General features: G+C 39.9%; 1 protein-coding gene across 1 annotated transcript; it reads left to right on the top strand.

Moving 5' to 3' along the window:
• The first annotated feature begins 579 nt into the window (after positions 1 to 579).
• On the top strand, positions 580 to 20,294 carry syndig1l (synapse differentiation inducing 1-like). The gene is made up of 4 exons (XM_035524314.1): positions 580 to 1,298; positions 5,700 to 6,313; positions 12,383 to 12,520; positions 16,391 to 20,294. The coding sequence occupies exons 2-4, from the start codon at positions 5,822 to 5,824 to the stop codon at positions 16,547 to 16,549; spliced, it is 789 nt and encodes a 262-aa protein (XP_035380207.1). The 5' UTR covers positions 580 to 1,298; positions 5,700 to 5,821; the 3' UTR covers positions 16,550 to 20,294.
• The last annotated feature ends 7,534 nt before the right edge of the window (positions 20,295 to 27,828 follow it).

Here is a 27,828-nt window from a genome sequence, read left to right on the forward strand (position 1 = left end):
TCACACTGAACTCATGACGCGTATCAAAGAGAATTTTAAAGCACTAAACCCCTATAATCACACTAAATTACTCTTCTCTACAAGAATCTAAGAAGCAAATAAAAATGAAAGCAATAATAATAATAATAATAATAATAATAAACAAAATCATGGTTAGCAAAGCAAAACAAACAACCTCACATACCACGCTAAAATATGGACTTAAACGCGCTGTTTATTCATGTTATCCCGCATTTGTCAAAGATCACCTGCATTTCCTCCCTAGTTGAGAAAGTACAAGGTTTGACCATATATACTGTAAGATTTTATTGTACCTCTGGGCTGTCTATATAGTAGCTTTTCTTTCACCAACTTTAACGATATGTACATAGACTGAAAGCGGCAGAGGCAGTGTTAAAATTCTGACACACTGTTGTAGTGGCACCGATTAGATGCCTCAAGAAAATCCACTAGCGTTGCCACGCTCTTAAAGGACAGTTTAAACTCCACCCGCTTGTCTTTGACGCCTTCGTTTCTAAATTAAACTAAGTTCACCAAAAGCCAGGATTTTAGATTCCAGGATACATATTATATATTTTGTACGTATACTATTTAGACAGCGTATGATTTCCTAAATTCTACGGTTGATAAGGCTGTTCATCTCGCGTGACGGTTCGCCCGCGCTATAGCCGGCTGACTATGGGGATGGAGAATGATACTCACACGAAGTGTGAAGGCTAAATTCGCGGCTGAGCGACGATTCGGACACGAAAGTTGCTCGTACCTATCCGAAAATGAATCATAACTGCTGATTTAAAGAGAAGGAAAATGCGGGGACATGCGAGGAGCTCCAGACTCTTGTTATCCTCGGACTTAGATGCTATAGATTTTTTTTAATTCTTCAGTTTAGTGAGCTGTATTTTCACCTGCCCTTACCCGTTAAATTCCGCAAACTATTTTACAGTATTCTAAATCTACCGGGGATCAGTCGCAGTACTTCGATGGGGGCTGTTGTTTATAATTTGCGCATGTCAAATGTCGTGATTATCTGATTGTAGGCTATTAATTCAACTACTGAATATCAGTGAGACAGACACCAGAGCAATCCAAGGAGCGTAAATGAGAAGCGCAAGTAACTTACCGTGCCTATTACAGGAGACTGCAACCTGATTCATGCGATGCGAGACTATGTCGTTCTAACGTTTTAAACGCAAAGGGAATAACTGATGCATACGCAACACGAAACAATGTTCAGTGAATTTAGTGGATTTTAGTGGATTTTCTTCATTCCACGACACTGGGATTATTTTAGTCCACTGGTAAGGTACTCTCACTATATTTAATCTATTTTAAGATCTGTTGTTTATATTGTCGTGTCTTGCTACTATTCTATATTCTATTTGCTTGCGTGCTGAAATTTATACGCTGAAAAATACTGGTGTTAAATGTAGGCTGTCAACTCTAATTACACTGAATATAGACTGTAAAATATATGAGAGTACGGCAAATTTACTGTAGCCTGGGATACTGTATATTGTAATTGTTGTACATTGCAACTTGCTCATACATAATTTCGGTCAGTGCTTTGAGATTCTGAAAAAGATCTTATTTTCATGGTTCCAGTATTACTTATCTGTTGTTATTGACTATAGGTCAGTGTTGACTGTATCTACCTTTGAGAGTCATTTACATATTGTCTTGCTGGACAACATGTTCTTGTGTGTGTGTGTGTGTGTGTGTGTGTGTGTGTGTGTGTGTGTGTGTGTGTGTGTGTGTGTGTGTGTGCGCGTGTGTGTCTGAGTGAGAGTGTGTGAGAGAGAACTCTCTGACTTATATCCTCATTGTTATCAAAGTGGTAGCAAAAGCAGAACTTCCTCTCAGATCTCTCTGATATTTTCCCTTAACCCTAAGGATTTCACATCACTGCTAAAGTCAGACTATATGACTAGGGTTAGACATAATCTAGCAGCTAGGATTATGTACCTCAGTAAATACAAGCACCTTCAAGTACACTTGAATGTAGCTTGATTAAAGGGCTTCTCCTTCCTGGGCACTTTATAAGAAACCCCTCAGATTTCTGACATCATATACTTTTGATCCACATATTATATCCACCTCACTCCTCCTTGGGCATCTGGTCTGAGCCTCATAGAGCAATGCAACCTAAAAGTTTTTCATTAGCCTTCAGTTCTATTGCTATCCCTGTTTTTCCTTGGACACTAAGACTGTTTCCCTTTCTGCTTTCACCCGTTAGAATTCTGCAGGGGCATAGGCTAGTAAAGCTTAGCTGAGGCAAAGCTGAGGGAATTTGGTTGCCCCTCAGCACCACTAAGGAAGTGTCATAATCAATGAGCAATGAAAGCATGTCCTGCCACGTTCGTGCTGGAGTGTCTTAAGTGTCTAACTGTGGAAGAGTTAGAGGAGAGCTATTGACAGTCTCATTCTAAATGATTTAACATCTGAAGTGGAGATTTCTGGCTTTTTGAACATCAGAAATGTCTTTGGATGGGAAGCATACAGCAAGCATGTTACAATGCCGCATCGATATCAAAAGGCATCAAGTTAAAGGCTAAACCTGTGGCTTGTGTACTCAGTTGAGGTGCAGGGGATAATAAACACAACTAACAGTCCTCAAACATGGTCAACCCAGCAGCAACAAAGATGAATGGCATATAAAACAAATTTATAATCTGCTGCATCCATAGCTACCAGGCCGATCCTCTGATAATGCTTTTGTCTTGTGATTATTTTCCTGAGGTCACAAAGCAGGGATTGATTGACAGCAGACTGATCTATTAAAGCTGTGTGACTTGATTTGAGTGAAATAGCTCTGTTTGTCACAAAACAGAATGTGTCTTTACATAGAAAATACACTGTATGAATTTGACATGCATACTGTTTGTTTCTGTATGCACAGACATGCACACCAAAGGGCCATTGCTTTTACCACTAGGACCAAATTCTTAGAGAGGTTGTGACTACATGTCTGTGTCATCTGCTTGATAAGATCATCATTTCGTGTGCATTCCAGAGGAAAAAACATTTAATTACATTCTAAAATCAAAGTCACAGTTTCAAATGACAGTAAACTGAACATTTCAGAAAGAATTTTAAGGAAATGTGTAAAACATATGTGCTTTCTTTAAAAGACAGCATATGTTTTCTTATCAAAATGAGCAAAGCTGAGATCCAGAACCTTATTCATTGCATTATTAGTCACGAAACATGGCATAAGGATCAGGGTAAGATAAAGAAGTTACTGATCTGATTGTAGTACACTGCCAGTGCCTGGTTTCCAAAAGAATAATAGGATTAAGTTCATTTTAAGGCGCATTCCATCTTATGGTGCTCTGTCCAGGATTTTTAGAGGGTAGGCCGCAGTTGGTATGTTGTTGGAATGACTGCTATAATCTCAATCTCCAGATGGTTCCTCCCCTCCAGCTGCACCGTCTGGATGTAAGTGGCACCTTTTCTGGGGGTGGGGGGTGGAGCCTGTGGAGTACAGGCTACCATTGCCTCTGCAGGCTGACAGCCTTCTCTGCGGAACATACATTTTCTCAGCACTGTTACAGATGATTCATGTGAAATGTCAAACAACATTGTGGCACAACCATTGGCTTGACATACTTCCTTTATTTGGAGTTAATGATATCCTCAAACCTTTGTAGCACAACATAGGACAAATGTAAAAAGGCATCCATATTTAGGTTTGTTTTTTTATCTAGCAGTATTGCAAAGACCCTTACACTGAAATAACTTTGGGGGAAAATAGTTCTGGGTTTTGTACATACTGGGCTTCAGCATCACAGGGCTCATGTGTTTCTTTGTGACAAGCCAGGTTTAGGTTTAGAGGAGCACAACTAGCAGGCTTCCATGGCTCTCTGTGGTCTTTATGGAGCAGATTACTTGTGGAATGTGTTGAAAATGGAAATGAGGTCAGCTGTGACCTGCATAATATAGGGGATGTTGGCACTACATGCATCAGACATGTTTTCAGTGTAGCTCTGTTTTTATCAGTAAAAAACTTGCACAGAGCATGAAGTGACAGTGACAAACATAAACAAGCTCACTAGCAGCTAAACATCCCAAAATATCCCTGAAAGGACTAGCAAGGCATTGGATTAAATCAGACAGTTCCAAATGAATAATTATTTTGCCCCTGTGAAAGCAAAATAACAAGGAGCCATTGGAGCACATATTTATAGAATAAACTAAATAGCTTACCACATTTGGCAGTAATGCACTAATATAGTTTGGTTTGTTTTAGATGCAGGCTACATTACAAAACAGTTTGTTCATCTTTACACAGAGACTAATTTCACTTCTTTGCTACAGTAATGCATAACAAGAAAACACATAAACACCATAAACATTGAGAATGTCCCACTTAGTTTTACCACCTCCTAAAAAAGCTTTTATTTCATTCATGGGAAGGCACCGGAAAGCTAGCAGAGTTCCAGGTGGAAACAAATGTCAGGAAATGATGGATCTTCAGTAGACACCGAACACAGAATCCAGGTCAATACCATACAGGATCCAGTGCAGTGAAGAGAGATGAAGGAACAATTGGAGTGATGCGTGGAGCTCTCTCTGTTCCATTCACAGGGCTATAAGCCATGTTCCAAGGAAGTCATGAGGTGAAAAGTCAACTTGAGCCTCATCAGTCTGGCTCAAAGCTCGCTGCCTGGGCTTGGCATCTAAACCAAGCATTCTATCCTTCAAGTGGAGCATTCATGTGTAGTGTTCATGGGGACTGTTCATACAGTTGCATCTGCACTGTGCAGGACAGATTAGCACTGTGATGTAGTCTGTGTACTGGGTGAATACAGACATCATAAATTATGATTTAAATCAGCATTTTATGACCATTAGCCAAGTTTTTGTCATGTTGTCATAGTGGATCACATATGAGTAATATAATGAGCCATCAGCACAAATTTGACCAGAAAATGAAATAATCTGCTTTTTATGTGATTGTGCTGCTATTTTAATCAGACATCATTAAGAGCAAAACATGAGGATGCCCACCAGCCCCAGCAGGTCCATACCATTTCACCCGCCTCAAATCAGTAGCGAGAGATGGTAATGGGACTGAGGTTAAAAAAGGCAAAAAACAGTATACCTGAATCCATCTAAAGATTATCAGCAATGAATACATTATTCTCCTGAATGACCTATAAGCATCGTGGTCATATCATTAATAATCACCTGTCAGTTTTCTTTTACTTTTCTCATTTAAATAGCACAAAGCTAAAAATGTCCTCAAGATCTGCTGTGGGATGAAATTTGTGAAGCTGTCTCTGGTGTTTAATTAAGATGTCTGCACTCCCCACAAATACAGATAGGGGTTATCTGAGATTTCCTGGGGCGGCAGACCTAAGTTAATTGAAATATGCCTGATAATCACAGTATACTTGACAGGGAGAGATGGGTGTGGAGCAGCCTAGGGAAGTAGTGGTGTGTGAATCTTACTATGGAATGTAAAACTGCAAATTGGTTTATGTGTAGGTAAATGAAGTCCCTCACAAATAAAATATTTTCTTCTCTAATTTTTTTCCTTCTCTAATCTATGCACTCTGACACTGATAGCAATGTGTTAGCTGCATGATTGCCTTCTCTTCCTCAGCTATCTTGGCAGCCAAGTCTTAATAAACTTACTCCATGTGTCCAGTAACCCATTTCTCTCTCGTGCCCCCAACCCCCCAACCCCTTTCCTGCAGCTCACAGCCTGTTGAAAACCATTACCCTTTGTCACATCAGTCCAGTCAAGGTCACTGTTCCTGCTCCCACCTCCCGCCCAGCCTTAAACACCAGACAGTTACTCTCCTGTTGACACTATACAATGGAGAGCCTGAGTGAGCTGCAGAACCCGCTCCTGGAGAAGAACAGCAAACACGTGGTCAAGGCTGACTATGGCTACAGGAGTGGCTACCCAGGGAGTCAGTACCAGGAGAACATCATCAACTACTTTGTGACGAGTGGCGGAGGTGGGGGTGGGGGTGGAGGAGGGGTCGGGGAAGGCGTAGGCGAGGCTGGCGTTCCGGTGGGAAATGGCAAGGCTAAAGCCCAGCTTCTGGATGCCACCTCGCTACACCTAGCTGTGGAGGCTTTCTACAAGCCCAACCTCATCCTTTACAAGGATGAGGTTACAGTCAAGGGCAAGGACTACAAAAGTGAGTGCTGCGAGACTACCTTCACAGAAAAGAAGGAGAAGGAGACTGCGCCGGAGACTGCTGGCACGGAAGAGCCACAGGCCAAGTTACTGGATGAAAATGAGGCAAAGATTCAGACGGTTTCTTACGAAGTGGAGGAGGAGGAGTATGTAGAGTATGAGGTAAGACCACAGAGGACATAGGCACTGAGTGAAAATGTGTATATATATATATACATACATACTGTATATTTAGAATCCTTCTACCAGGTTTTGGATGCAGCTGATTTATATAAAAATGGAGAGCAGCTCATTTCTGATAGCTGGCTTTTAATAGCTTTAGCCAGAGTCTCATGGGTAGCGTTAGTTTTGACTTTCATAAGCCTGCAAGACCACTCAAAGTAACAGCTGTATGTTTCACAGGCAGGTTCATTATAAGACTTAATTGTCCTCTTGGAAATGTAATTAAAGTACGATGTCCAACATATTGCACAATGCACAGATGAATAAATGCACAGCCTTTACAATGAGCTACCTGACTAACCTGACGAGCCCTCGCTAATGTGATGAGACACCAGAATGAGCTCTAGTGTATGAGCAGGTGACGATGTGTTGGATCCCAGTAAATGAGGGAGTTGAATTGGGACAGTGGACTCGTGTTTACTGTTGAAGGTGTGAGACATCTTTTGATACCTTTGAACACCAGTATGCTTATCTGAGAGACACAGTCTGTGTCCAAGGACCTTGGGTTTTCCTCTCCCAGGAATATTACTCCATGCTGGGCTCTGAGCAGCACCCAGTCTCCTAGCATTCGTCTCATCATATCAAAGCTACACTGCGTGATCCTCCTGGCTATACCGAGATGTACTGCATGCACTTCCCACAAGATATATATGGAGCTAAGAACACTGTAGCCTGTAAGAAGGCTGTAACCTTTTATGTGGTTAAGATTTCATAAAGATTTGCCACATAAAATGTTATAGCTACTGTTGAAAAAGCTGTTTAGATAAAAATGAAAAGTAAAAAAAATGACTCACAGTTCAAAGCAAAGGCAGTGCACTACACCATATACACGCTGCCATTCTTAGATCAATATTAGAATATTTGGTTATGATACAGCAGGTCATGGGTTGTAATCTATATATTTTCATTTGAAGGCTTGCGAAGCAAAAGAAAAGTCACTTATGTCACAACTACATTTTTGTTTTGTATTTGACTCAAGAGACATTATCTCTTGATGTCACAAAGAGAGTACCTCTTTTCTTCAGCTTTAAAAGCACAGAGGCTTTCGGCTGTGGCAGTGATACAGTGTGCTTTAAAGTGCTCTCACAGAAGCTTTTCTTGTCACTTTCCATCGATAATCCATACCCTCAGCACAGGCCAATGTATAATGTTTGTACAGGTGTCAGAGTTGCATCTCGCTGAGTTCAGTGCAGGCTGCTCGCCCATGTCAGGGCTTTGGTTTGTTCACTGACAGCTTGCAGAAGCTTCTACCACCTCCCTCTAATGGGAAAAAGATGCTAATGGTCCTTGTGTTTCCTTGTGGATGGCTTTCTGTGTCACCAAAGCCACTTTTTACCTTTTTAAACCCCAATTTAAAGCTTTCTGCTAGCCCTTAAGATCTCTCCTTCTCCCAGAGAGAGCAGGCTAAAAATGTATTATCCAGAAAGGATGGAAATGGGCTCAGTGCTCTCTCTGATGTTTAAAATGACAGGGTCTACTGGAGAAAAAAATGGATTATACCCTTTCATCTCCAACAGTTTATTAGCCTAATCCAAACTCTGTAGCTTTAAGAGGCTCTTGTCAGTGTACAATTCCTTTTACAGTTCTCAATTGGCCACCTTTTAATACTAAGAAGATGATAATGGTGATGATGATGATGTTGGGGTGTTTATTGCACTCATGAGCTCTGTCTAAGTGGGAACGAACATTATTCTGGATGCAGAATTCATTCAGTGATCTGAGAAGCAAATATTTTTGGGGTGATCACCCAGTGCTCAAGCATTCTTCTTCTAATGACTTTCATTTCATACACAATATGCTTGGAGTTCTGAAATGGCAAACATATTCTGACAAGCAGGAGAAAAATTATTCTCTGTGACACAAGGAATTGCCATGGTTGTCTGTCAAAATGTTCTTGCTTTTTTAATTGATTCCAAGTTGATTAGCAAATCAGTAATGCTGAGTGAACCCAGTTTATTGATAGTCTGCAGCAGTAGTCAGCATTCTATCCCTCATCAATGTTTTTATTTTTGAAGATTTCAGCTGTAGAAAATTCAGTCCGTGCTATTTCATGTATAACCCCATAACTCATGCACATAGATGACTGTACAATTACTCATGCCACTGCACTCTAATTTTGTTGCAAGATCTATTGCACACAAGAGTACAATAATTACAATAATTCCAAAACCATTCATCTGTATTATTTGCAATTCACGTTAAAAATCAGGACACCAATCAAAAACCGAACCCGATGTTGTTCGAAACAGTGATAGAGCCTAAGAAACATTATTCTGAAGTCAAAATGAATTGAGTTGGGCTGTGAGTGCATATGGCTTATTTAATCAATGAGACTGCAAAGTGTCGGAGTGCAGTGAAAAAGATCCCAAAGCTGATGAATCTGCCTGATCCTGGACACAAGTTTTGATGGAACACCGCTATGCTTCAAGAATATCAGGTAGTTAAACTGGATTTATAGAGAGCTCTTAAAGGACTCACATAAGCAGACTTTTGACAGCAAGACAAACACTGTGTGCCAAAACATTTTAAATATGAGCATTTTAAATGTGGCAATACAAACCTGTAAATCTAATTTAGGCGAGGATGATACTGAGCATGGCTTTAGCTAATCGAACTAAAGTGTGTGAATAAGGGTTGCATGTCTCCACATCAGCAGTGGTGAGAGAGCCGAAGCACACAACGCGGCTTGCATTCTTCAGCCTTGCATGAAAATTAGACATTTTGTTGCCTTGGTAAAAATATAAAATTATGCAGAACTGGATTATTAAAGATGTCATTTTCTTCCTGAAAAAAACTGAAAGCATTATGACTATATATAGATTTGTATTCATGTAAAAAAATGTTCCTGGCACCAAGCAATCTATGAGTTTCTCAGAAGCCTTAAAAAAAACAATAACATCATCCATCTCATTCTTGATCTTATTACTGCTGTATTTCATAACCCTACTAATAGATTACGAGAAAAAGTGATTATGAGTGTAGAGATCTGTCTCCCACTCTTATAGCTGTAGTGTGTGGACCTCCACAGCCAGTGTGAAGGGCTCAGTTTATAACCTCAGAGATGAAGACTCACCCCATGGGCCTTGAGCACAGGTCCTGAGCTCTACTGTCTAAATCAGACAGGCTTATTAACAGCCCAGTAAGCTGCTGCTTTTATGGGCACCTGGCATACTCTGGGCATTAATCAGATGCCCTGAGGAATTGTATGCTCATGACCTGCCTGCTGAGAGACTGAGTGCCCAGTGGGGCATGACTTATCTCCCCCATACACACGCGCACACACACACACACACACACACACACACACACACACACACACACACACACACACACACACACACACACACACACACACACACACACACACACACACACACACACACACACCATGACACCATGACCACCACCCTTCATGCCTCTTGAGTGGTTTCTCACTAACTCATTAAAAATGAATGTGGTTGTGTTTCTGTTCTTACCCCCCACCCTTGCTGACCAACCCCAACCACTTCTGCATGGTGGTGACCTCCCGGTGACATCACTGCTGTGAACAGTTGGCCCTTTGCTGGAATATAATTGGCTCCTAGAGCTCTTCACCTGCTGCCATATTCGCTGTGCACCGCGATCCCCTGGCGGTACATACCATCCTCAGCACCGGCCGCCTCATTCACTCTCTGCCCCAAACGTTAATTTGCATTTATGTGCCCGTCCCTGCAGACTGTTTACAGGCAGCTCGACGTGTGGAGCTGAGCTGGCGGCAGGATTAATTCACCTCCCTGTGTTTGTGTAAAGAGGATTCCACCCTGGGAGAAAGGTGAACTACTGCAACCGGTGGCTCACCTCACAAACAGGAATGCCAAGACCAACACCGGATTGCTTCTCAATTTGAACAGTCATTTTTAAAAGCTACCTCTGTACATGGCAAACAAAAAAAGTATGAGACACAGTTCTGATTGAAGTGGTTTGAATAAGCAGCTAATTGCAAGCGCATATAGATCCAGTTCCTGCAGGAAAGGAGAATACTCAAGCAAAACCTTCATACATGACACATACATAATAAGTGCGAGAGCACAGGAATCGATCTGAAATGAAATGAAGTGCTATTAACAGGGAGATGGATTGAAGGGCGAGTCAAAAAGAGGAATGGATTTTCTCCTTTTCCTTATGCTGGGGAGCCAATTTAGCAACATAAATTACATGCTCACTCTCTGGTGGCCCCTGCCACACTGATAGGATAAAACCATCCATTAATCTGTCATGACCTGTCAGGAGGCTCCGTGGTGGTGACAGGTCACTCTGGAGGAGGCACTTGAAAGACAGTAGCCATGGCTATAGCAGAGCATGCTAGACTAGGTTGTGAGCCCAGGTTGTGGGGTCTAGCCAAAGACATTAATGGGATACCTAGGAAATGACAACAGACATGGGCCCTGTTTCTGCTTGCAGGTTCTGTCATGGGAGAAGGCTGGGAAATAAGTGTATAGCCAATTGGAACTATGGCAATTGAGCTCTGTATAGTCACTGGTATTGTGTGTTTTTCTGTTGTGTGTGCAGTGTGCACTTTTGTGACATAAAGCTATGACAAACATGCCACTTTGAGGAGCCATTCTGGGTCTTGTCTCATTGTGTGAAGGCCTACTTTATAGGCTGAGGGCAGGCAGGAGATGTGTCACCTGCTTTGTAGTTCTTGGCATTGCAACATCATGCAACATCTTAATATCAATTGTTTTTTTAATCTGTGGTTTCATGGTCTCATAATAAAGACAATGGCTTTCAAAAGTTCTATCAGAATTTTACAGATACATATATCAAATGATAAATATTTCAGTAAGCCATTTCAGTAATTCCATTCAAAAATGACACAGGGAAGTTCTAGAAACAAGGAATCTCTATTTCCAAGTCCATTTGATGGAAAGAGATCACGTAGCTTTTATAGACAGATTCTTATTACATCATTGGATCAGTTCCCAACTCCAGGAACCAAATAAACTTCCAGTGCACTGTAGAGAGGAAACTGACTAACACATTCCCAATGAAATATTTATATCCTCTTACACAACAGCAGGTGTGTGAGTAAGAGCAGAGAAGGGAGACTGGGAGAGAGACCCTCACAGGTACCAGTGGGAGTGAGCACACAGACATTTGCTTAACATTAATTTGGACACTTAATAAATGATATCTGGTGCTGGAAAACATATCTGTTAACCAAATGCGAAAGTCATATGCTGAGAAGAACCCACGAGCTGCCCCCCTGCCCCCCCAACCTCCACCTCCATCAGCACCTGCAGGAAAGAAAATGCCCTGACATGAAATCTGACAACCTGTGAACAAATGGGCCCTTTTCTCCCTCTTCCTTTGACATCGAATCTAATATTCCATGTTATTGTAGATAGAGGTCTCATCTTTGCAGATAAAGCCTGGACGACAGACTCATCCCTTCAACAGGGATGATTGCAGCTTATTGCTTTGCCCACTGAGAGTGAAGCTCAGTGTACCAAACCCCCCCCAAAAAACTCCATTGTATTTGAATCTGCACATACTCTAGCAAATGCGACTATTTTTAGCCCTCTCCCCTGTGAATCAATGGCAATGAAGACAAGGTCTGCCTCTACAGAAGTTATTGTTGTGGCCTTGAAAACATTCAGGCTTTATGGTTATAAATCACTTGTGGCACAATAAACCTAGAAACATACAGCATTTGATACAGTACAGCATATACTGCATTCACATACATCCTTATGTAAAATTAGATTAACTACTGTGTGACTTGGTTGTCTTCAAAATTAAATACTATGTATATGTATATACATAAACGGATCTAGGTATCATGTCTTTAACTGAGGGAATGTCATACATAAATCTGGGGCAAAAATTATGGCATTCGGCTTGCGCTGTGTTTGTGTGTGTGTGTGTGTGTGTGTGTGTGTGTGTGTGTGTGTGAGAGACAGAGAGAGAGAGAAGAGTGCATATAATGGCATACATTACGGTGGGTAAGCGCCTTGTCTTCCTCCGCAGACGGACTGCTCCAGCGACAGCGAGAGCGAGGATAACTTCATCGTTATTCCACCCCGAGATCACCTGGGCCTCGCCATCTTCTCCATGCTTTGTTGCTTCTGGCCTCTGGGCATCGCAGCCTTCTACTTCTCTCAGGGGGTACGTACACAGCTCATCCGGGCAGCCCCTTCAGGCTGGCTAATCAGTGCTGGACTGCAGAACGCAGGTGTGAATGAGGAATGTTGTGTGGGTGGGTGACATGGCAGATGTATACTGCTGCAATACTCAAAGGTGTCTTCACTACACACAATATGCATTGCAATGCTCTGGTTTTCTGACAAATTTGCTGACAGGTCGGTAACAGATGTAATGCATCAGCAAAACAGGAGTGCCATGTTTAAAATGTTTATGACAAACTATGTACAGTGAGGTTTGCAAGTATATAAACGACTTAGGAGGAAACAGGAGAGAAAATCTAACAAGTTGTAAAAAGTAAATAAATAAGGAATTGGCATTATGGGACAGCATCCGATCAGCCTAACTGAAAATAATCTTATAATGTGACAGCACTGCTTGTTGTAAATGAAAAACAGTTTGACAATGTTGTTGAAGTACTGAGAATATCCACAAAATGGCTAGAACATTGCCCAGAGTATATTGCTCCCCTCTGTGTCTCAGTTGCCATCTTGCATAGTGCTATGGCTACCTGTTTATGGCTAGGACCTTGAGGTATACGTGATCAAAAGACAATCGCCCCCACCCAGATGCAAGTGATGGATCTAAATGAGTATCTGTCTTAACTCAGTCAATGTAAGAGCAATTTTCCCCTTTATTTCATCCTGAATGCTTGGCATGAATCATTTGCTCCACGCAGATGTTTAAGAGGCTTTACCCTATTGTAGTTAAATCTCTCCAAAGTCTGAATCAGCCCCACTGTTAAAGAAAGGCAGATTACTTCACATTACCCTAGGCCAACAACAAACAGATCTGTCAGTGCCAATGACAAATGATGAGCATTGTCTCCCTTCACATCAAAAACAGTACAAACACTTTCATCCACCAAACCTTCTCAGGTTGGTGTGACAAGGTTCATGCTTATCAAAACACAACTGTTTGAGCTTCCACTTACACAGAATTTATGTTTTCCGAGCAGATCTTATCTGTTTTTCTTTTGATTTTTTTATCGCTCTTATCTGCCATCTGAGACATGGCAAGTGGTGTCAAAGAGTGAATTATCTTGTCAGGGGCTAATTTAATTCTCTTAGAGTAATTATGATAATGATGGTGGTGTTTGGAGAGTGGCTGACTCTTTTGGATGTCTGCCTGAGAATCCAGTGTTAGAGACAAGCTGGTGGAGATAGGACTGTCTTTACCATGTCTCCGCTGAAATGAGGCACCTTCCTCTGAATAGATTCACTTGCCTTAGCAGCAGAGCATGGCAGAATGTTAACAAGAAGGCCTGCCCACTCTGTGCTTCTTGCTCCTCCCTCTCCACACCTGCTTCTATCTATGCCTCTCTGCCAGCCTTGCCTTCTGGGGAGAAAAGAAGATTTTCACATTAAGACTGTGTACATGACTCACTTCAGTGTGATATCTGCAATAGCGATCTTAACATTCATTACAGCAGTCTTAATGGCATGTTCTTTGTTCAGAGTGTTATGAAATTGTGTGTGTTTGTGTGTGTGTGCATGTGTGTGTGTGTGTGTGTGTGTGTGCATGTGTGTGTGTGTGTGTGCATGTGTGTGAGAAGGGGGTTACCTCAACAAGCATATCTCTCACAGAGAGTGCGAATGTTTATGAAACAAAAGTGACAATACATGTTTACATGATAAGTTGGAGTTCAGCGAAGGCTGACTGGTGGCCAGACAGAACATTACTGACAGGCACCAGGCGAAGGAGTGAAAATCGATAGTGTTTTCCTGGGATTAGGAGGTCAGATTCAGTGACAGAGAGCGGTGAGCCTCCCACGCCTGGAGCCATGTGTGACTAGCAGCTCACACCTTTGCTGCTGTGCAAATCATTGGGTAGAACAGAGACCGGAATGCAAAAGGGAATGACAAAACACACACACACACACACACGCACACTTGCTATCACGTATACACACACAAGCACAGGAGTGCACACACACACACGTACACATATACAAACACACAAGCACTAAACATTTCTTCACTCACATCCATTTGTAAAAAACAGGGTAAAGAATACAGGATGCTGTTAAACATGATCTAGGTTCATTTAGAGTTATGTGCAGTTGCAGAACCATCTGTTTTGATTTTGTCCATGGTGAAGAAATGAAGAAAATAGATTTTTTTACTTACTGTATACACACATTTAAACAATTTACCCAAGAACCTGTTTTCATTCAAGGATTTGCAAGGCATGGCAGCAGTATAATACATTAACTTGCTGCATTAATGCTGTATAGAGGCTACCTTGATTCACAAGCAATAGCTGCTCTGTGACACAGAGTCCATTCACCCAGCCAGACTCAGTGAACCCTAGAAGCCCTGCCTTTGGGGAGGCAAGTGACATACCTCCGCTTTATTAGTTATGAGGAATGTTGGAATGAATTGATTAAACAATTACAGGCTTCTTAATAGATGATTTTATGAAAGAAATTAAATTGGAACAAAGCTTCTCCTCTGAGTCCTGAGTATATTCTTTCCCACACAGCGCTCAGGGAATTACATTACTAGATGAACCTGGTGACAGCCATATTAAGAGTCTTTCTTTTCGTAAAAACCCCTTCAGAGTGGAGGGTGTAATTTAAGAGGTGTTTTAGCTCTAAATAGTGGCCCTAATGCATATTCCTCAGAATAATAATAATAAAAAAAAACAATGACATCTAACATTGCTTTCGCACGCTTCTCGTTGGCATGGAAACTAACGCGTGCTTGTTTGATATCTTGTTCTCGTGTTTACCGCCGGTAGTCCTACTCACAGAACCTATTTTCAACACATGAAACGAGCAGTGTGACAAACGAGGTTGCTTGCGAAATGAAAAGCCTGTGCGGTGAAGGTGGCGCCGGTCCCCCGTGTTCCCGCCACGTCATGTTGCGCCGCTGCGGGCTGTGGCTGAAGGCCCTGCGCGCCGAGCTTCCGCGTGGTTATGATGGGATAGTTGAGGAGAGACGCCTGGCGGTATTGAGCCCAGCCATAGCCAAATCACCGTGACAAAGGAAATTTCAATTAAAGCCAGCGAATCCATGTCTCTCGCCAGGGGAACCTCGGTTAGCAAATAATAATGTGCTCTGTCAACTGAGGTTTTGTGACACATGCAAGTGGGACAGAATGAACATTTTCAGGGATACGGTTTACAATAAAAAGATCGCTGGACACAGTTCCAGGATTTGTGAAATAAATTAAATATTGTAAAAAAGTCAATACAAGCCAGTACGAATGCAAATAGGATGTAATGAAATTAAAATGTTAAAACTGAATTTTTTACAAAAGCTTAGGCTTTTGTACTGTATAATATAATAAGGATGTACATTAAAATCTAAAACAACACTGAAAGCTTATACAGAACACAGACATTTATGTGCTAAATCAAAGTATGATTTATTTAAGACATGAGATATGGATTGTCTTAGACTAAATCTCATGCCCTATTCAGAAACATCCATTAATAATAAACCAAGTTACTGTAATTTTTTTTATTGTTCTATTAATCTTTGCCCATTGCTTACAAGGGATGCTGTAATCATTATGATTCTCACTTTGAAATGTGAAAATTGTTCTGCTGAAAAGGAATCAAAGTGAATTGTTTGAGGGTGCCAGATATCAAAGCACATAAATACATATAAAAACCCAAAACAAACAAGCAATTAATCTCTTGCCATTTGGGGTTTTCTCTTTCTCTGGAAGAGGCATAACTGAACAAATGTATTATTTCAATGTCTTTCATTCTCCACTACATCATCAGCAAAGCAAAAGATTTTGCAAATTAGTCCTGTGTGGAAAATCAGGTCACTGTAGCCCTTTGATCATTCACCACCTCTTTCCTCTCTTCATTTCTCGCAGACCAGCAAAGCCGTGACAAAGGGGGACTTTCCACTGGCTAGCATCGCCTCCCGAAGAGCCCTCTTCCTCGCTGCCCTGTCCATCACTATTGGGACGGGTGTGTATGTAGGCGTGGTGGTGGCCCTCATCGCCTACCTCTCCAAACCAGGTCACATATAGCAGGGTCCTTAAAAGACCAGAAAACCCTTTCAGATTGCAGTTATGCGTAATGCCTCTGAACCTTAGGCTTATTTCCCCTTACGCACATATCCCTCCCCTTGGACTTTTTGTCATCCCTGTATAGAGAGAGAGAGAGACAGAAAAAGAATGGGAGAGAGATAGAGAGAGAGAAAGAGAAAGAGAGGGATGAAGCCAGAGAGGACATATGGGAAAGCTGGGAAACGCTTCATCAAAACTGCGCCTGAGTGAATGGAATGCGTGTGCAAAAACAGCTTCAATGTTTTGCATAGTTGCCGAAGTTATTGCACTTCAAACAAACAGAAATTGCATGGCAAAACAAGGCATCCAGTTAAGCAAATCCAGAGGCAAACCATTCCAAAGGACACGACATAAGGATTGAAAGGAAACCTAAGTGTCCTTGGATTTGTTTGTTTTTTTGTTTGTTTTTCCCTCTACAGCCAAGCTCCATTTTAAACCAGAAGAGATTCATATCCCTGTTTTTATTAACTTACATAAAGCATCATCACTGTCTAGGGTTCAACAATAGATCAACAATGATTCACCGCTGTTCTAAGATGGTGTATCTGCGTCTCCCCGTCCAATCTCAAAAACATTTCTGAACAATACTGACTGAAGCTTGAAAAGTCAAATCCTCTTATGTGTTTATTCTCCTAAAGGTTAACAGAGCCTAATACTGAAACCTGATTCATTATGGTTTTAAACCATAGAGGAAAAAAGAGAGATAAACATCATGCTTGGCTGTGCACCCTTGTGGTTTAAAATCCAGTATTCCTTCTTGAGAGAAATACATATGAAAACAGTCTCTGATGGTTTCCATGCACTTCCCACTTATTTTAGGGCTCGTGCATCATCTTTTGCATTCTTTGTTTCCCATCACTCTGATCAAAGCCCAAAGCTCTAGGATTTCCACTCCTCTGCCCATAGGATGCCTGTCCCTTCTTGAAAAAGACTGGGAAGAAGAATCAGTGCTTTGAATCCTGACCACCAGAACAACAACAGTAAACAAAAAAGGATACACCATGCTGTCCTCCCTCCCACATATCTCGGAACGTCTCTGCCTGATTTCGTCAGAATGTCTTGAGCTTCTGTCAGTGTTGTTCCAGCTCCAGCAATGAGAATAGAAAGAAGTAGGACTGGACTGGCATAGAGACACATTCAGATTCTATTTTCAGATGTTTCTTAAGAACAGTGTGATGTGTGGTGCTTTAACACACAGTTGTGGTTGATTTGAGCTGACAATGCTCACACTGATCCAAGGAAGTATGAAGTAATATATATCTATATAGATGAAGTTACCACTTTCTCAGCGGGTTGTGGGAAAAATGTGCTTCGTTTTCAAGTCATAAAACATCTGATTGAAATGCTTAATAATGTATTGCATGGCTCCAGGCAAGGCTCTAGTGGAGCATATAAATCAGCACAAGGAGGATGCAGTGGTCTGAGGCTGGCTTTCCCACAGCAAAACCAACTCAGCTTGACTTTGGTGTGTAAAGAAAGTATCATGTGCTAAACTTCAACATGCTGATACAAGCTCTCAAACTGGTCCAGTGTTCCTGTTTTAGCCAGAACAGAAATAACAACATTAATTTGTTGCTTCAGCTCTGTGGTAAACAAACAAGATGATTACCATATCCATCAAATGTAGGTTTCACAAGATTTAGCTGTAAAGGATTCAACTATGACATCTGGATCCAGTAATTCCACTGTGGAACTGAAAGAGATAGTGATAGATTTGGTTGCACTAAGGGCCAAGAAGGAATATGTAGGAATATATATTACATTCTACCTCATAATAAATTCCCCCAGGTCTCTGCAGTTATTTGATTCACAGGATGAAAATGTCTTGTCCCTCAAATGAGAGAGTTGGTACCATACCAATGGTTTCTATTGAAAGAAGCAAAATATTTTACACAGAGCTTGACTCGAGGTATCCATCTAAAGGACAGCAGTCTGCATCATGTATAAGGCACTCCTCTAGTGATTATACTCAGTATATGGCCACATGTAACACACCAAAGGTGATATGATTAATCATTGTGAAAAACCTGGGCAAATGTCTCAAATTTAATTATACTATAGCAAAAATAATTTCGGTTAGGACTTTTTGTTCACATCTGTGCCAGATATTTTACTATACTTCTTAGACACTTCTAAAATAAGTGGCTTATGGTAGTCTCAGTGGGCCTTCCAAGCTTCATGTGGTTGTGTCCTTACAAAACTGACAACATGCAGTGCATGCTGAACTATGACAGGTAACCAGTTAAGGCCCCATGGTGCTAAAGACTTATAAATCTAGTCTGAAAACAGCAGCATCTGACTAGGACAAATCATTATGCATGACTTTGGTACTTCATATCAATCAGATTTGTTGAAACTATGTCCTTACCTAATTTTGTTGGTAGCAGGTCTAGTTTGAAATAGTTTGATCTGTGCTATATATAGAAAACTACTTCTTTTGCACTCAAAAGCTTTGGTCATGCATGTCAGCTGGCACAATTAACTTCCACCGTAGCCCAGCCATCAAACTAAAGGAACCTGCTGAAAGGCAGCATCAGAACATACATGAAAACAAATTTTTTAGGTTCGAAATGCCTGCTGGTCCAATTAAAGGATAATGGCTCAAAATGTCCCAACATGTTGAAAGTATTTGTTATCGAACTCAAGACATTTACTATCTACCCTACATGGACAAACACTATCTGATGGTATTTATCACCACTCCATAACATGCCAAATGTGACCATGTCATGACATGCCAGGTAAATAGCAGAATGCATAGATTGCTTGTTGTGACCCTTAAAAATCCAGTCTTTTAAAGGAGGATGCATGATACAAAGCATTGAGCCTCTACAGGTCTCTAAAGGCCTGTGATTCACAGCTAAGCTCCGTTGATGTTGCTGCAAAAAGCAGGTTTCAGCGAATGGACTTCCACTGTGTCCACTGAAGCATTCAAAGCTAAGATTAGACACTTACAGTTTGACTGCACCAGCCATGCATTAGTCATACCTGACATTTACGCTTTACAATTAGCTTCCCATGATGGTGGTTTCGAAGAGAGCTGCTGCTCTGTGGAGCATAGTTGGAAATAGCACAACACAGTTATTCTTATGAAAAGCACTTGTGCTGTGGTGATCAAGCAGATACACGTGACTTGTATTTGTTTTGCATTAAACAACAGAGGGACTTAATTTGGACCTATTTGAATTTAAATATTGTGTTATGTGTTCATTTCGTTTAGTTTTAAAGTGTTCCTATGTCTTTTTGTCTGAACACTTTTTATGTTTTATGGTGACTTCTCCCAGCGGATGCAGTGGTGATAGGTCTATTCTATGTTAGTGAATAGTCTTCTTGATATGACCAACACTGTAATTAAGTCGTGTACTGTATGTTTGACATTTGGAGATTTTCATGGCAAATAGCAATCCGCATTGTGTTCTGTTTGGTGTCATTCAAATGATGTGTTTCTAAGGCTATTGAGGTAACCTGGTATGGAACAGTGTTAAACAACAAATGAAAGTGTGTTGAGATAATTTCCTTTTATCAAAATAGACAAAACATTGACAGAAGAGAAGAGTTTACAAAAACATGATAATACTGGGCTGATTGTGTTATGTAAGTATTGTTTAATCTCTTTTATGGCCAGAATGTGCTTGTCATAATGTGAGTTAACAATGTGTAAATATTGCTAATAAGTTCTAAAAAGATGCAGTATAAAATAAAGTTTGAGACAAAACACAAGACTGTTTTTAAAAAACTGAAGGAGTTATGTCTCAGAAATTGCAAGGCAAAGGGGTGAGTGTGGCTATGATCCTTTCATTATTACTGCCTATAAGATGTTATGGGCATTTCATCACATAGGTTATAGTACCATTTAAAAGAGGTGTATAAAAAGACCAGCAACTGCCTAGAGAATGACAAATGAAGAATGAAGATACAATTACTGTTCATCAAAATAAAGTCACAATCTAATAAACACAGAACATCAATTTAATTTTAAATGAGAACAAGTTAGGCATAAAAATATGTTCCATAATCCACAAATTTACTGACAGACTGGTATCTTGCTTATCTGGCAAATTTCATGACATGTTTATGATTACTAATTCAATTTTCCTATTTGCAAATTAAGATAATGATAGAACATTTACATTTAAAATCTTTTTAGTTTTGCTGGCAAGATATTGAATAAGGAGAGAAGAATAACAATCATGCATGATGACTTAACAGGAGCATCTCTAATTTCCAAGCATAGTGGATTAAGTGCTGAAACATGCTCTTTATACAGCGAGATATGATTTATCTCTAAATTGCTACATGAAGTTTGTCTCAATTTGTGATTATGCATTACCCTTTAGATAAAGTTGTGCACTTTCTTTAGCTAATAGGTTTTTCATAGATTTCTCCTTTTTGGGTTTTTGATATTGTTTTATTCATCATTTTTATAATGTTAAATGTCAGATTCCCAGGCATAAAAAGCATTTAACTATGCTCAATTCTTCATTAAATCTAGAAAACGTGCCATTTTATTGGAGAAAAAAATGTCCACTGGATACACAGTGGTTGGTTTCTTCCCAAGCATCTGCCATGTTATATTATGGAATTATTTACATTTGTTCTTCTGTTTCCTTATATCTCCAGTGAATATTTGTTTTACTTTCATACAACAGGGGGCAGTATAATGACTTACATGTTAGCTGCCAAGAAAATATGTGGCAGAAAACAGGCAGATGGGTTTCACACTACATTTGCTCCAGCATATTTGGATAGTGTTCGGCTAGATACCTAGATACCAGACTCCACCTATCAATATCTCGCAGTTTTGTGAGATTTCTTAAAGAATCTGATAAACAAGGGCAATGTAAACTGTGGGGAATATCCACGTCAGCCACTCAGGTCAATGAGTTCTTATCAAAATGTCACAGTGTGAGCTGCTGCAGTCATTTTCCTGAAGCACTGAAGTCACTTTGATCCACCCTGTCCTTCTGGATATTATATAGGATTTTCTCATTCCTTGTATCAACATTTGGGTTTGAAACTTTCTCTTTCAGAGTTATGGGTTTGAATTATAACTGAGAGAGGGATTATTTTATGCTTCAGGCAGACACTGTAACCTTTTTTTTAAAAAAAGATATAGCTTCTTGATTTTACAAGTGTCTACAAATTGTATTATGAGAAGAGTGCTGCACTGCTAACCCTCATAAAATTGTAACCACAGGAAGAATCAGAATATTAACGAATGCTGTTTCCATGGCTGAAACAATATACAGTCTTGTAGAGCTACCTCCAGAGCTTCAGGTTCATGGAGAATGGAGGTTCTCCATAAACACCTCCTCAGTCTCTCAGTCCTGTGGCTGTGTAAAATCCTCCAGAGGCCAGTTGGCTGGCTCTGTGTGCCTGACTGCACTTGCTGGCCAGTCTTCCATAGCCTGGTGCCACTGCTCAGGAGACTGGTCCTGCCATCAGTTGTACCGGTGCTGCAGCACTGTGGTGATGTGTGCCCAGCTACCAGCCCAGCATCTACTCCCCTATGGCCACCAGAGGTAACCAGACGCATTAGGAAACTGTTGACACAGAAATGACAATGTGGTAATCTAAACAAAGAAAACTCTCAAGGAAATCTTCAGCAGTGAAGCTAAAAGCACCTGTATACTGTAAGACTGAACCTGAGGTTATGTTTTAGTCTCTGAAAGTGAAACATAAGATAGGAGTCTCACTGTAATAGTGACAATGTATTAGACCTTCAGTAGAGCTTTGAGTAATTACACTATCCAAACAATTCAAACAGTTTTAAGAATCTAAATAGTTCATAAACCCTGATTTTCTACTGTGTTCAAAGTTTAATCAGGATGATAATATGAGGAAGTAATTAATCTGGAAAAAACAGACACCTGATCAGAGGAAAGGTTCAGGCCTTACTCTGTTCCACTAAGCTGTGACACAGAAGATGGTGCTTGCACAACACTGGATAGCACAAAGCTAGAAACATATCCCAGACAGACCCTGGAGTGGTGCAGAGACTGACGACGTCGTCTGTGATAGCCCAAATTAAACACTAGCACGGAAGGCTCCAGCTCTCATTCCATTTCAGCTCTGTTTCTACACTGTGCTATGCACACTCCCAGGGAGAGATTTATTTATTTTTTTGAAAGAGGCAATTTTAAAGCTCCCGGAGCTTCTACAGAAGACCCGTCACCTGCATGAGGATTTATGTAGCAACTCCAAATCTCTCGGAAAGGGGAGGAAAATAAGGAAAAGTGTGGAACTTATACTGCCTTCTGGTATACATAAATATTTGTGCGCTTGCTGAAATTCAGCAGATTATGACATAAAAATGGATAAATAAATAACGGTAGGAAGTTCTAATTCTCTGAAGCAGCACTAATATGCTTTTGTTTGACATTCTTTCTACTCTTAATAATTAATCTTAAGATAAATGATTACCATAACAGATATACGGCCACTATATTTGAGTATAGAATGTTGTGGCTATTATACTATGTCAGAGATTAATGGTAAAATTGAATCTTCAGATTTGATTTTTATTACCAATCAATATCAAGCTTGTTCTCTCTTAACTAGACTGCTGAGTCAATGCACTGTGTCTGGTAATTGTTTGCCAGCAATCTGGAGAAACGGACATAATACTTCTCTAGTGGGTGTGTTTGAATAGGTTCCATTAGAATCTGCTTCCTCACTAGGTTGAATGGATTTTGTTGGTGCTAAAGGGATGGTGTTCATCACATTAACTCAATTGTTCAAAAACATGTTAGCTTTTGGGATTTGAGCCTGCAAATAGAGGGCAATGGCACACAGCAATTCAACATTATTATCACTGCCTTTTCCTGAGAAATGGCTTCGTGAGGCCATTTATCTATACAGGTAATAAGCAATTATATTTTCTCCTTGATGTGGCCACGTTTCTTTAGCCTCTGGACTCAGGAGAAGGAAAAACTATGTCCTCTTTTGAAAAAAAACTGTCAAATCAAACAACAAACAACATTTACACACAGAGAACGTGAAATGACTCCAAATGATTTGAATAATTGGCAGTTGTCATAGGCGAGATCTCTGCAAATTAGGCTGCATTGAACATCTGAGCACATAAACACTTATATTTACATTGAGGCACAAACATTTGGCCCTGTTGCCTGTGGACAAAACAACACCTAATGGTACCAGCAGGGATAACATATAGTTTTCCAGTCTCTCAATTTCTACCCTTTTAAAAGAGTAATTTCTCTCAAAGAAAAAGTTCAACCAGCAGATAATCTTTTTCAAGGCTGTTCATTGCATTCAGACTTGCCTGTTGAAAAATAACAAGCAAGGGAGGGAAAACAAATGAAGGCAAGGAGACGACAGTGAGCAGGCAACCTGTTTAGGACAGATGCCAGTTCTGTTTACTGCATTATTGGCCTCAAATGCCTGCAGCAGCAATAGACCAAAGATTCATCGCCACTCTGCAGAGGGAATTGAGAACAAAACTGCAGTAATTTTCCTGGCTTGTCAACCAGCATAGGAATCCTAGATAGATGTAACTCCAATTTCTATTACAGTGTAATTCATTATTATTTCCTATGATTGATAAAATATTTGGTCTCAGAAAAAAAGTAAAATTAAATGTTTGCAAATGTTTTCTTTTGCAGTTTATACTTCTGAATAGTAATGCCTTAAAACTTAATGGATGATGGTTTTGTTAGACACACCCACGCTATTAATAACGTAACAATGGTTGCTTTTGAAGTTTTTATGTCAGCTTTATGAAGACATGTACAGTGACAGTATATGCACAGCATTATACACACCTACTACACATTTGTGGACACTTAAATCAAAATGAGAACATATTCTCTAGATTTTTACAAATGTGCTGTAAATGCACTGCAAATTTCAGAAATAGTACAAACCCAGTCAACAACACAACAGATGTGTTTGTTTATAGATGTTATAAGATGTTATATAACAAATTGAAAATATTTAGAAATTCATGTGAATATGAATGCTGAAAAGCAATAAAAAAAGATCCAGCCCCTAAAAAATACATAGCTTTCTATGCAAGCTTATTTGTACCAAACAGTTTTGCTAGGTGAGTATGAGTTATGGTGACTACCTGAATATCTCCCAGGAAAAGGATGCATCTTTAGGATGTGTCAACAGGAATGGATTTCCAACTCTTAGCTTTCACTCTGCGCTAGCTGATGAATTGCTCTCAGGTAACAGAGGTGTGTGCACTCTTGCTCCTCTCAAAGCACGAAACCTTGAGGCACTTCTCCACTCTCTTTAATGAGGCTATAAACTTCTCTCTTCCTTTTACATCCTTTTTCATCTAATGATACCTCCACCGCTTCCTTTCACAATCCCACCATTTCATTATTTTTGATAACAATACTTGTATTCCCCCGACTGTTGTTGGGGAAAAGATTGTCTCTTCCCTTTCGCCACACATTCTGTGGGGTTCCTTAAAGCAATACTTGGCTCTGCTTAGCTGATTTTCATACAACACTGTGTCATTTGAATTCATGGTGGAGAAGGAGGTTAAATTCTATTCATCCTATTTAAAAATTCTGTTTATATTGTCACAACCTAATACTTTCAAATATGCAGATTTAGGCAATTCTTATCTTTCAAAAAGCTTATTATTTCATGGTCCTAATGCTCGTTATCAAGGATTATACCTTTATACTGTAAATATATACCTTTACATTGTTTTATTATTTGTTATCTTACAAAATAAGCCTTTATGAGTGATTTTCTAATTATCATTATAGGCTGCCATTGTAAATACAAATATTTTCTTATTGACTTCCTTAGTCAATTAAAGGTTAAATCAATCAATCAACTGGTCTTTGTATAGCAAAGCCTAAAGTCAGCTCTGGCTTGTAAAGGTGAATCATATTTATGAAAGCAATGAACATCACTATGAAGCTGGAAAAGGTAATTACATTCCAGGCATGATTTTTCAGTCCAGCCCAAAATGGACAAACGATGATTCATTTTGCAGCACAGAATGATTGATGCAAAGGTTCTGAGCAGTGACATTTTGCAGGACAGTAACCTGAGAAGCAAAGCTTGAGATGGATGGGTCTTGATTTATGATCCACCCACTTTTGCATTTTAGTCTCCAACTGACTGTCAGTTACAGCTCGTACTTTACCATGCTTGGCATATATTTCTACTGAAGAGCCAGGTTGATATCTCCACCAGCCACAGCTCCAACACAGAGGTGCTCTCAGTCAAAATGAGTTCAGACCAAGGAGCACAAAGAAGAGGATAAATGCCAATATTTGGAAGCCAGTTGATAAAGTGAACTGATGGGAAAGGAAGCATCTTTAATTTTAGCTGGAAGACTACACACAGTGACCACATCTAAAATTTGTAAAAAGGAAATTTGAGATGTCACTGAGTGTAGACTTCCAGCTAAAATTAAAGATGCTTCCTTTTCCATCAGTTCACAACCACCCAACCCCCCCGCGCCGCCTCCCAATCCGTCTTGAAAATTGGAAATCACTTGAAATGCTGTCGAAGAGCTCCTGTTGTCTTTTGCTCTACATACTCTCCGTCTGGGAGGTGAGGCATGCACATAGGCTCAGTGAGATCATCACAAGTTGATCAATTCTTAATTACAGTACCAGAGCCAGCTGCTGGATGACTAATTAAAAAAAACAAAAAACAGACATGTTCTTATTGAGGTCAAAGGGGGAGGGCAAGAAACCCAAGAAATTCTACTCATTGTGTTATTGTCCTGGATGGAGAGAGAAGGTGTGAGACCCTGGACAGCTGTAAAGACAATGTGTGAGTAAGCTCTGGACAGTAGGTGTTGAGAATGGCAGGCAAGCTGTAGGAAACCACAAAGAATTTTGATCTGCCAGATGACCACTCTGAATAAATTATAATATAAACAAAGACCATGCTTTGAACTAATAAACCCAAAGCTTTTTTTGAGGCTGTCGTGGTACTCTTTTGGGAGCACTAAATATGCTGTGAAATGGCTGTGGCCTTACTTTATATAATACATACAATCAGTCCTCTGTGGACTATAGATTTAACAGGCACACTGAGACTCAGTGGGTACAAATGGTTTTGTTTGTTCCTTGTAAATACAACTACATGACAAGAGTAAGAAGTAATGACACATTTAGAGCCTATGCATTTAAAGGGGAAAGGGGAAAAATATTTTAATATGGTCTGTGTTGTCTGGGCTTTGACACTCTGAGGGAAGATTCCTAATTGCCTTTTGTTTGGTCCCTGCATTATCAGTATCTTGCTTACACAGAATGTTTAAATCCAAACTAATTAATTAGGGCATGGACGTTATGAGAGCTGGCAGACTCTTCCCCACCCCCCATCTCTCAGGACATCCTAAACATCCTCAATATTCTTAAACAAGGCTTTTTGAAATTTCTTATGAAATTACACAGAGATTAATTACAGAAAAGACAATGATTAATTCAAGGAATATTGTGAACATTATACATGCCCATATGCATTCAGTTTGTCTTGTATCACAGTTATTTTCATGTTATCTCATTCAGCCTCAAGCTGCCGCATATTTCAATTAACTGTGATGGATTCTCTCATCCAAAACAAATTTAGGCGCCACACTTCATTTTTGCATTGATATTCCATTTAGATTATGAATTGCCTTAAGAACTTTACACACACACACACACACACACACACACACACACATATATATATATATATATATATATATATATATATATATATATATATATATATATATATATATATCACATATATTTCATTTTTACTATTTCAGCCTAAAGGCCTTAGTACAGCTACTGATAAATAAGATCACATATCCTGTTGACAAGCACTGGCGTTCATATGAGGCTAGATCAAAATCATACAATGTCCTTGATGTTTAAAACATCCTGAAATGTTCACTGTAATGGCTAGAGTTTAAGGAGCATTTTAGAGAAAATCATTTGGCAAAAACATATAAATTTTCTTCCCCAGGTTGTCAAAATGTAAACTTATGCAGGGACATTAGTAGTGTGATGCATTATTGCAAAAAAAAAAAAAATCTTATGGTTCTTAGGCTTGTCATGCTCTCCCTGGAATCTGATAGAAAAATACAGGACACACCAAGTTTATAAGTCATATTCAAGTGAAATATAATAAATCACATTTTCTACAATATTTTTTGAAGTATTAGAAAAGGGGAAATGCATTATTAGAGTGTAAGGCCCTTGATTTAGTTCCTTTGCTGGAGTCTGTTTGGCAGAGCTCAGATATCT

Source organism: Electrophorus electricus, chromosome 3 (genome assembly GCF_013358815.1).
Source record: "Electrophorus electricus isolate fEleEle1 chromosome 3, fEleEle1.pri, whole genome shotgun sequence".
Classification (NCBI taxonomy): Eukaryota; Metazoa; Chordata; class Actinopteri; order Gymnotiformes; family Gymnotidae; genus Electrophorus; species Electrophorus electricus.

Excerpts from the sequence above, each read along its gene's own strand:
- syndig1l (XM_035524314.1), top strand. The coding sequence starts at position 5,822 with ATGGAGAGCCTGAGTGAGCTGCAGAACCCGCTCCTGGAGAAGAACAGC. Across the intron at positions 6,314-12,382 it reads AGGAGTATGTAGAGTATGAG|ACGGACTGCTCCAGCGACAG; the intron begins GTAAGACCACAG and ends CTTCCTCCGCAG. Across the intron at positions 12,521-16,390 it reads CCTTCTACTTCTCTCAGGGG|ACCAGCAAAGCCGTGACAAA; the intron begins GTACGTACACAG and ends CATTTCTCGCAG.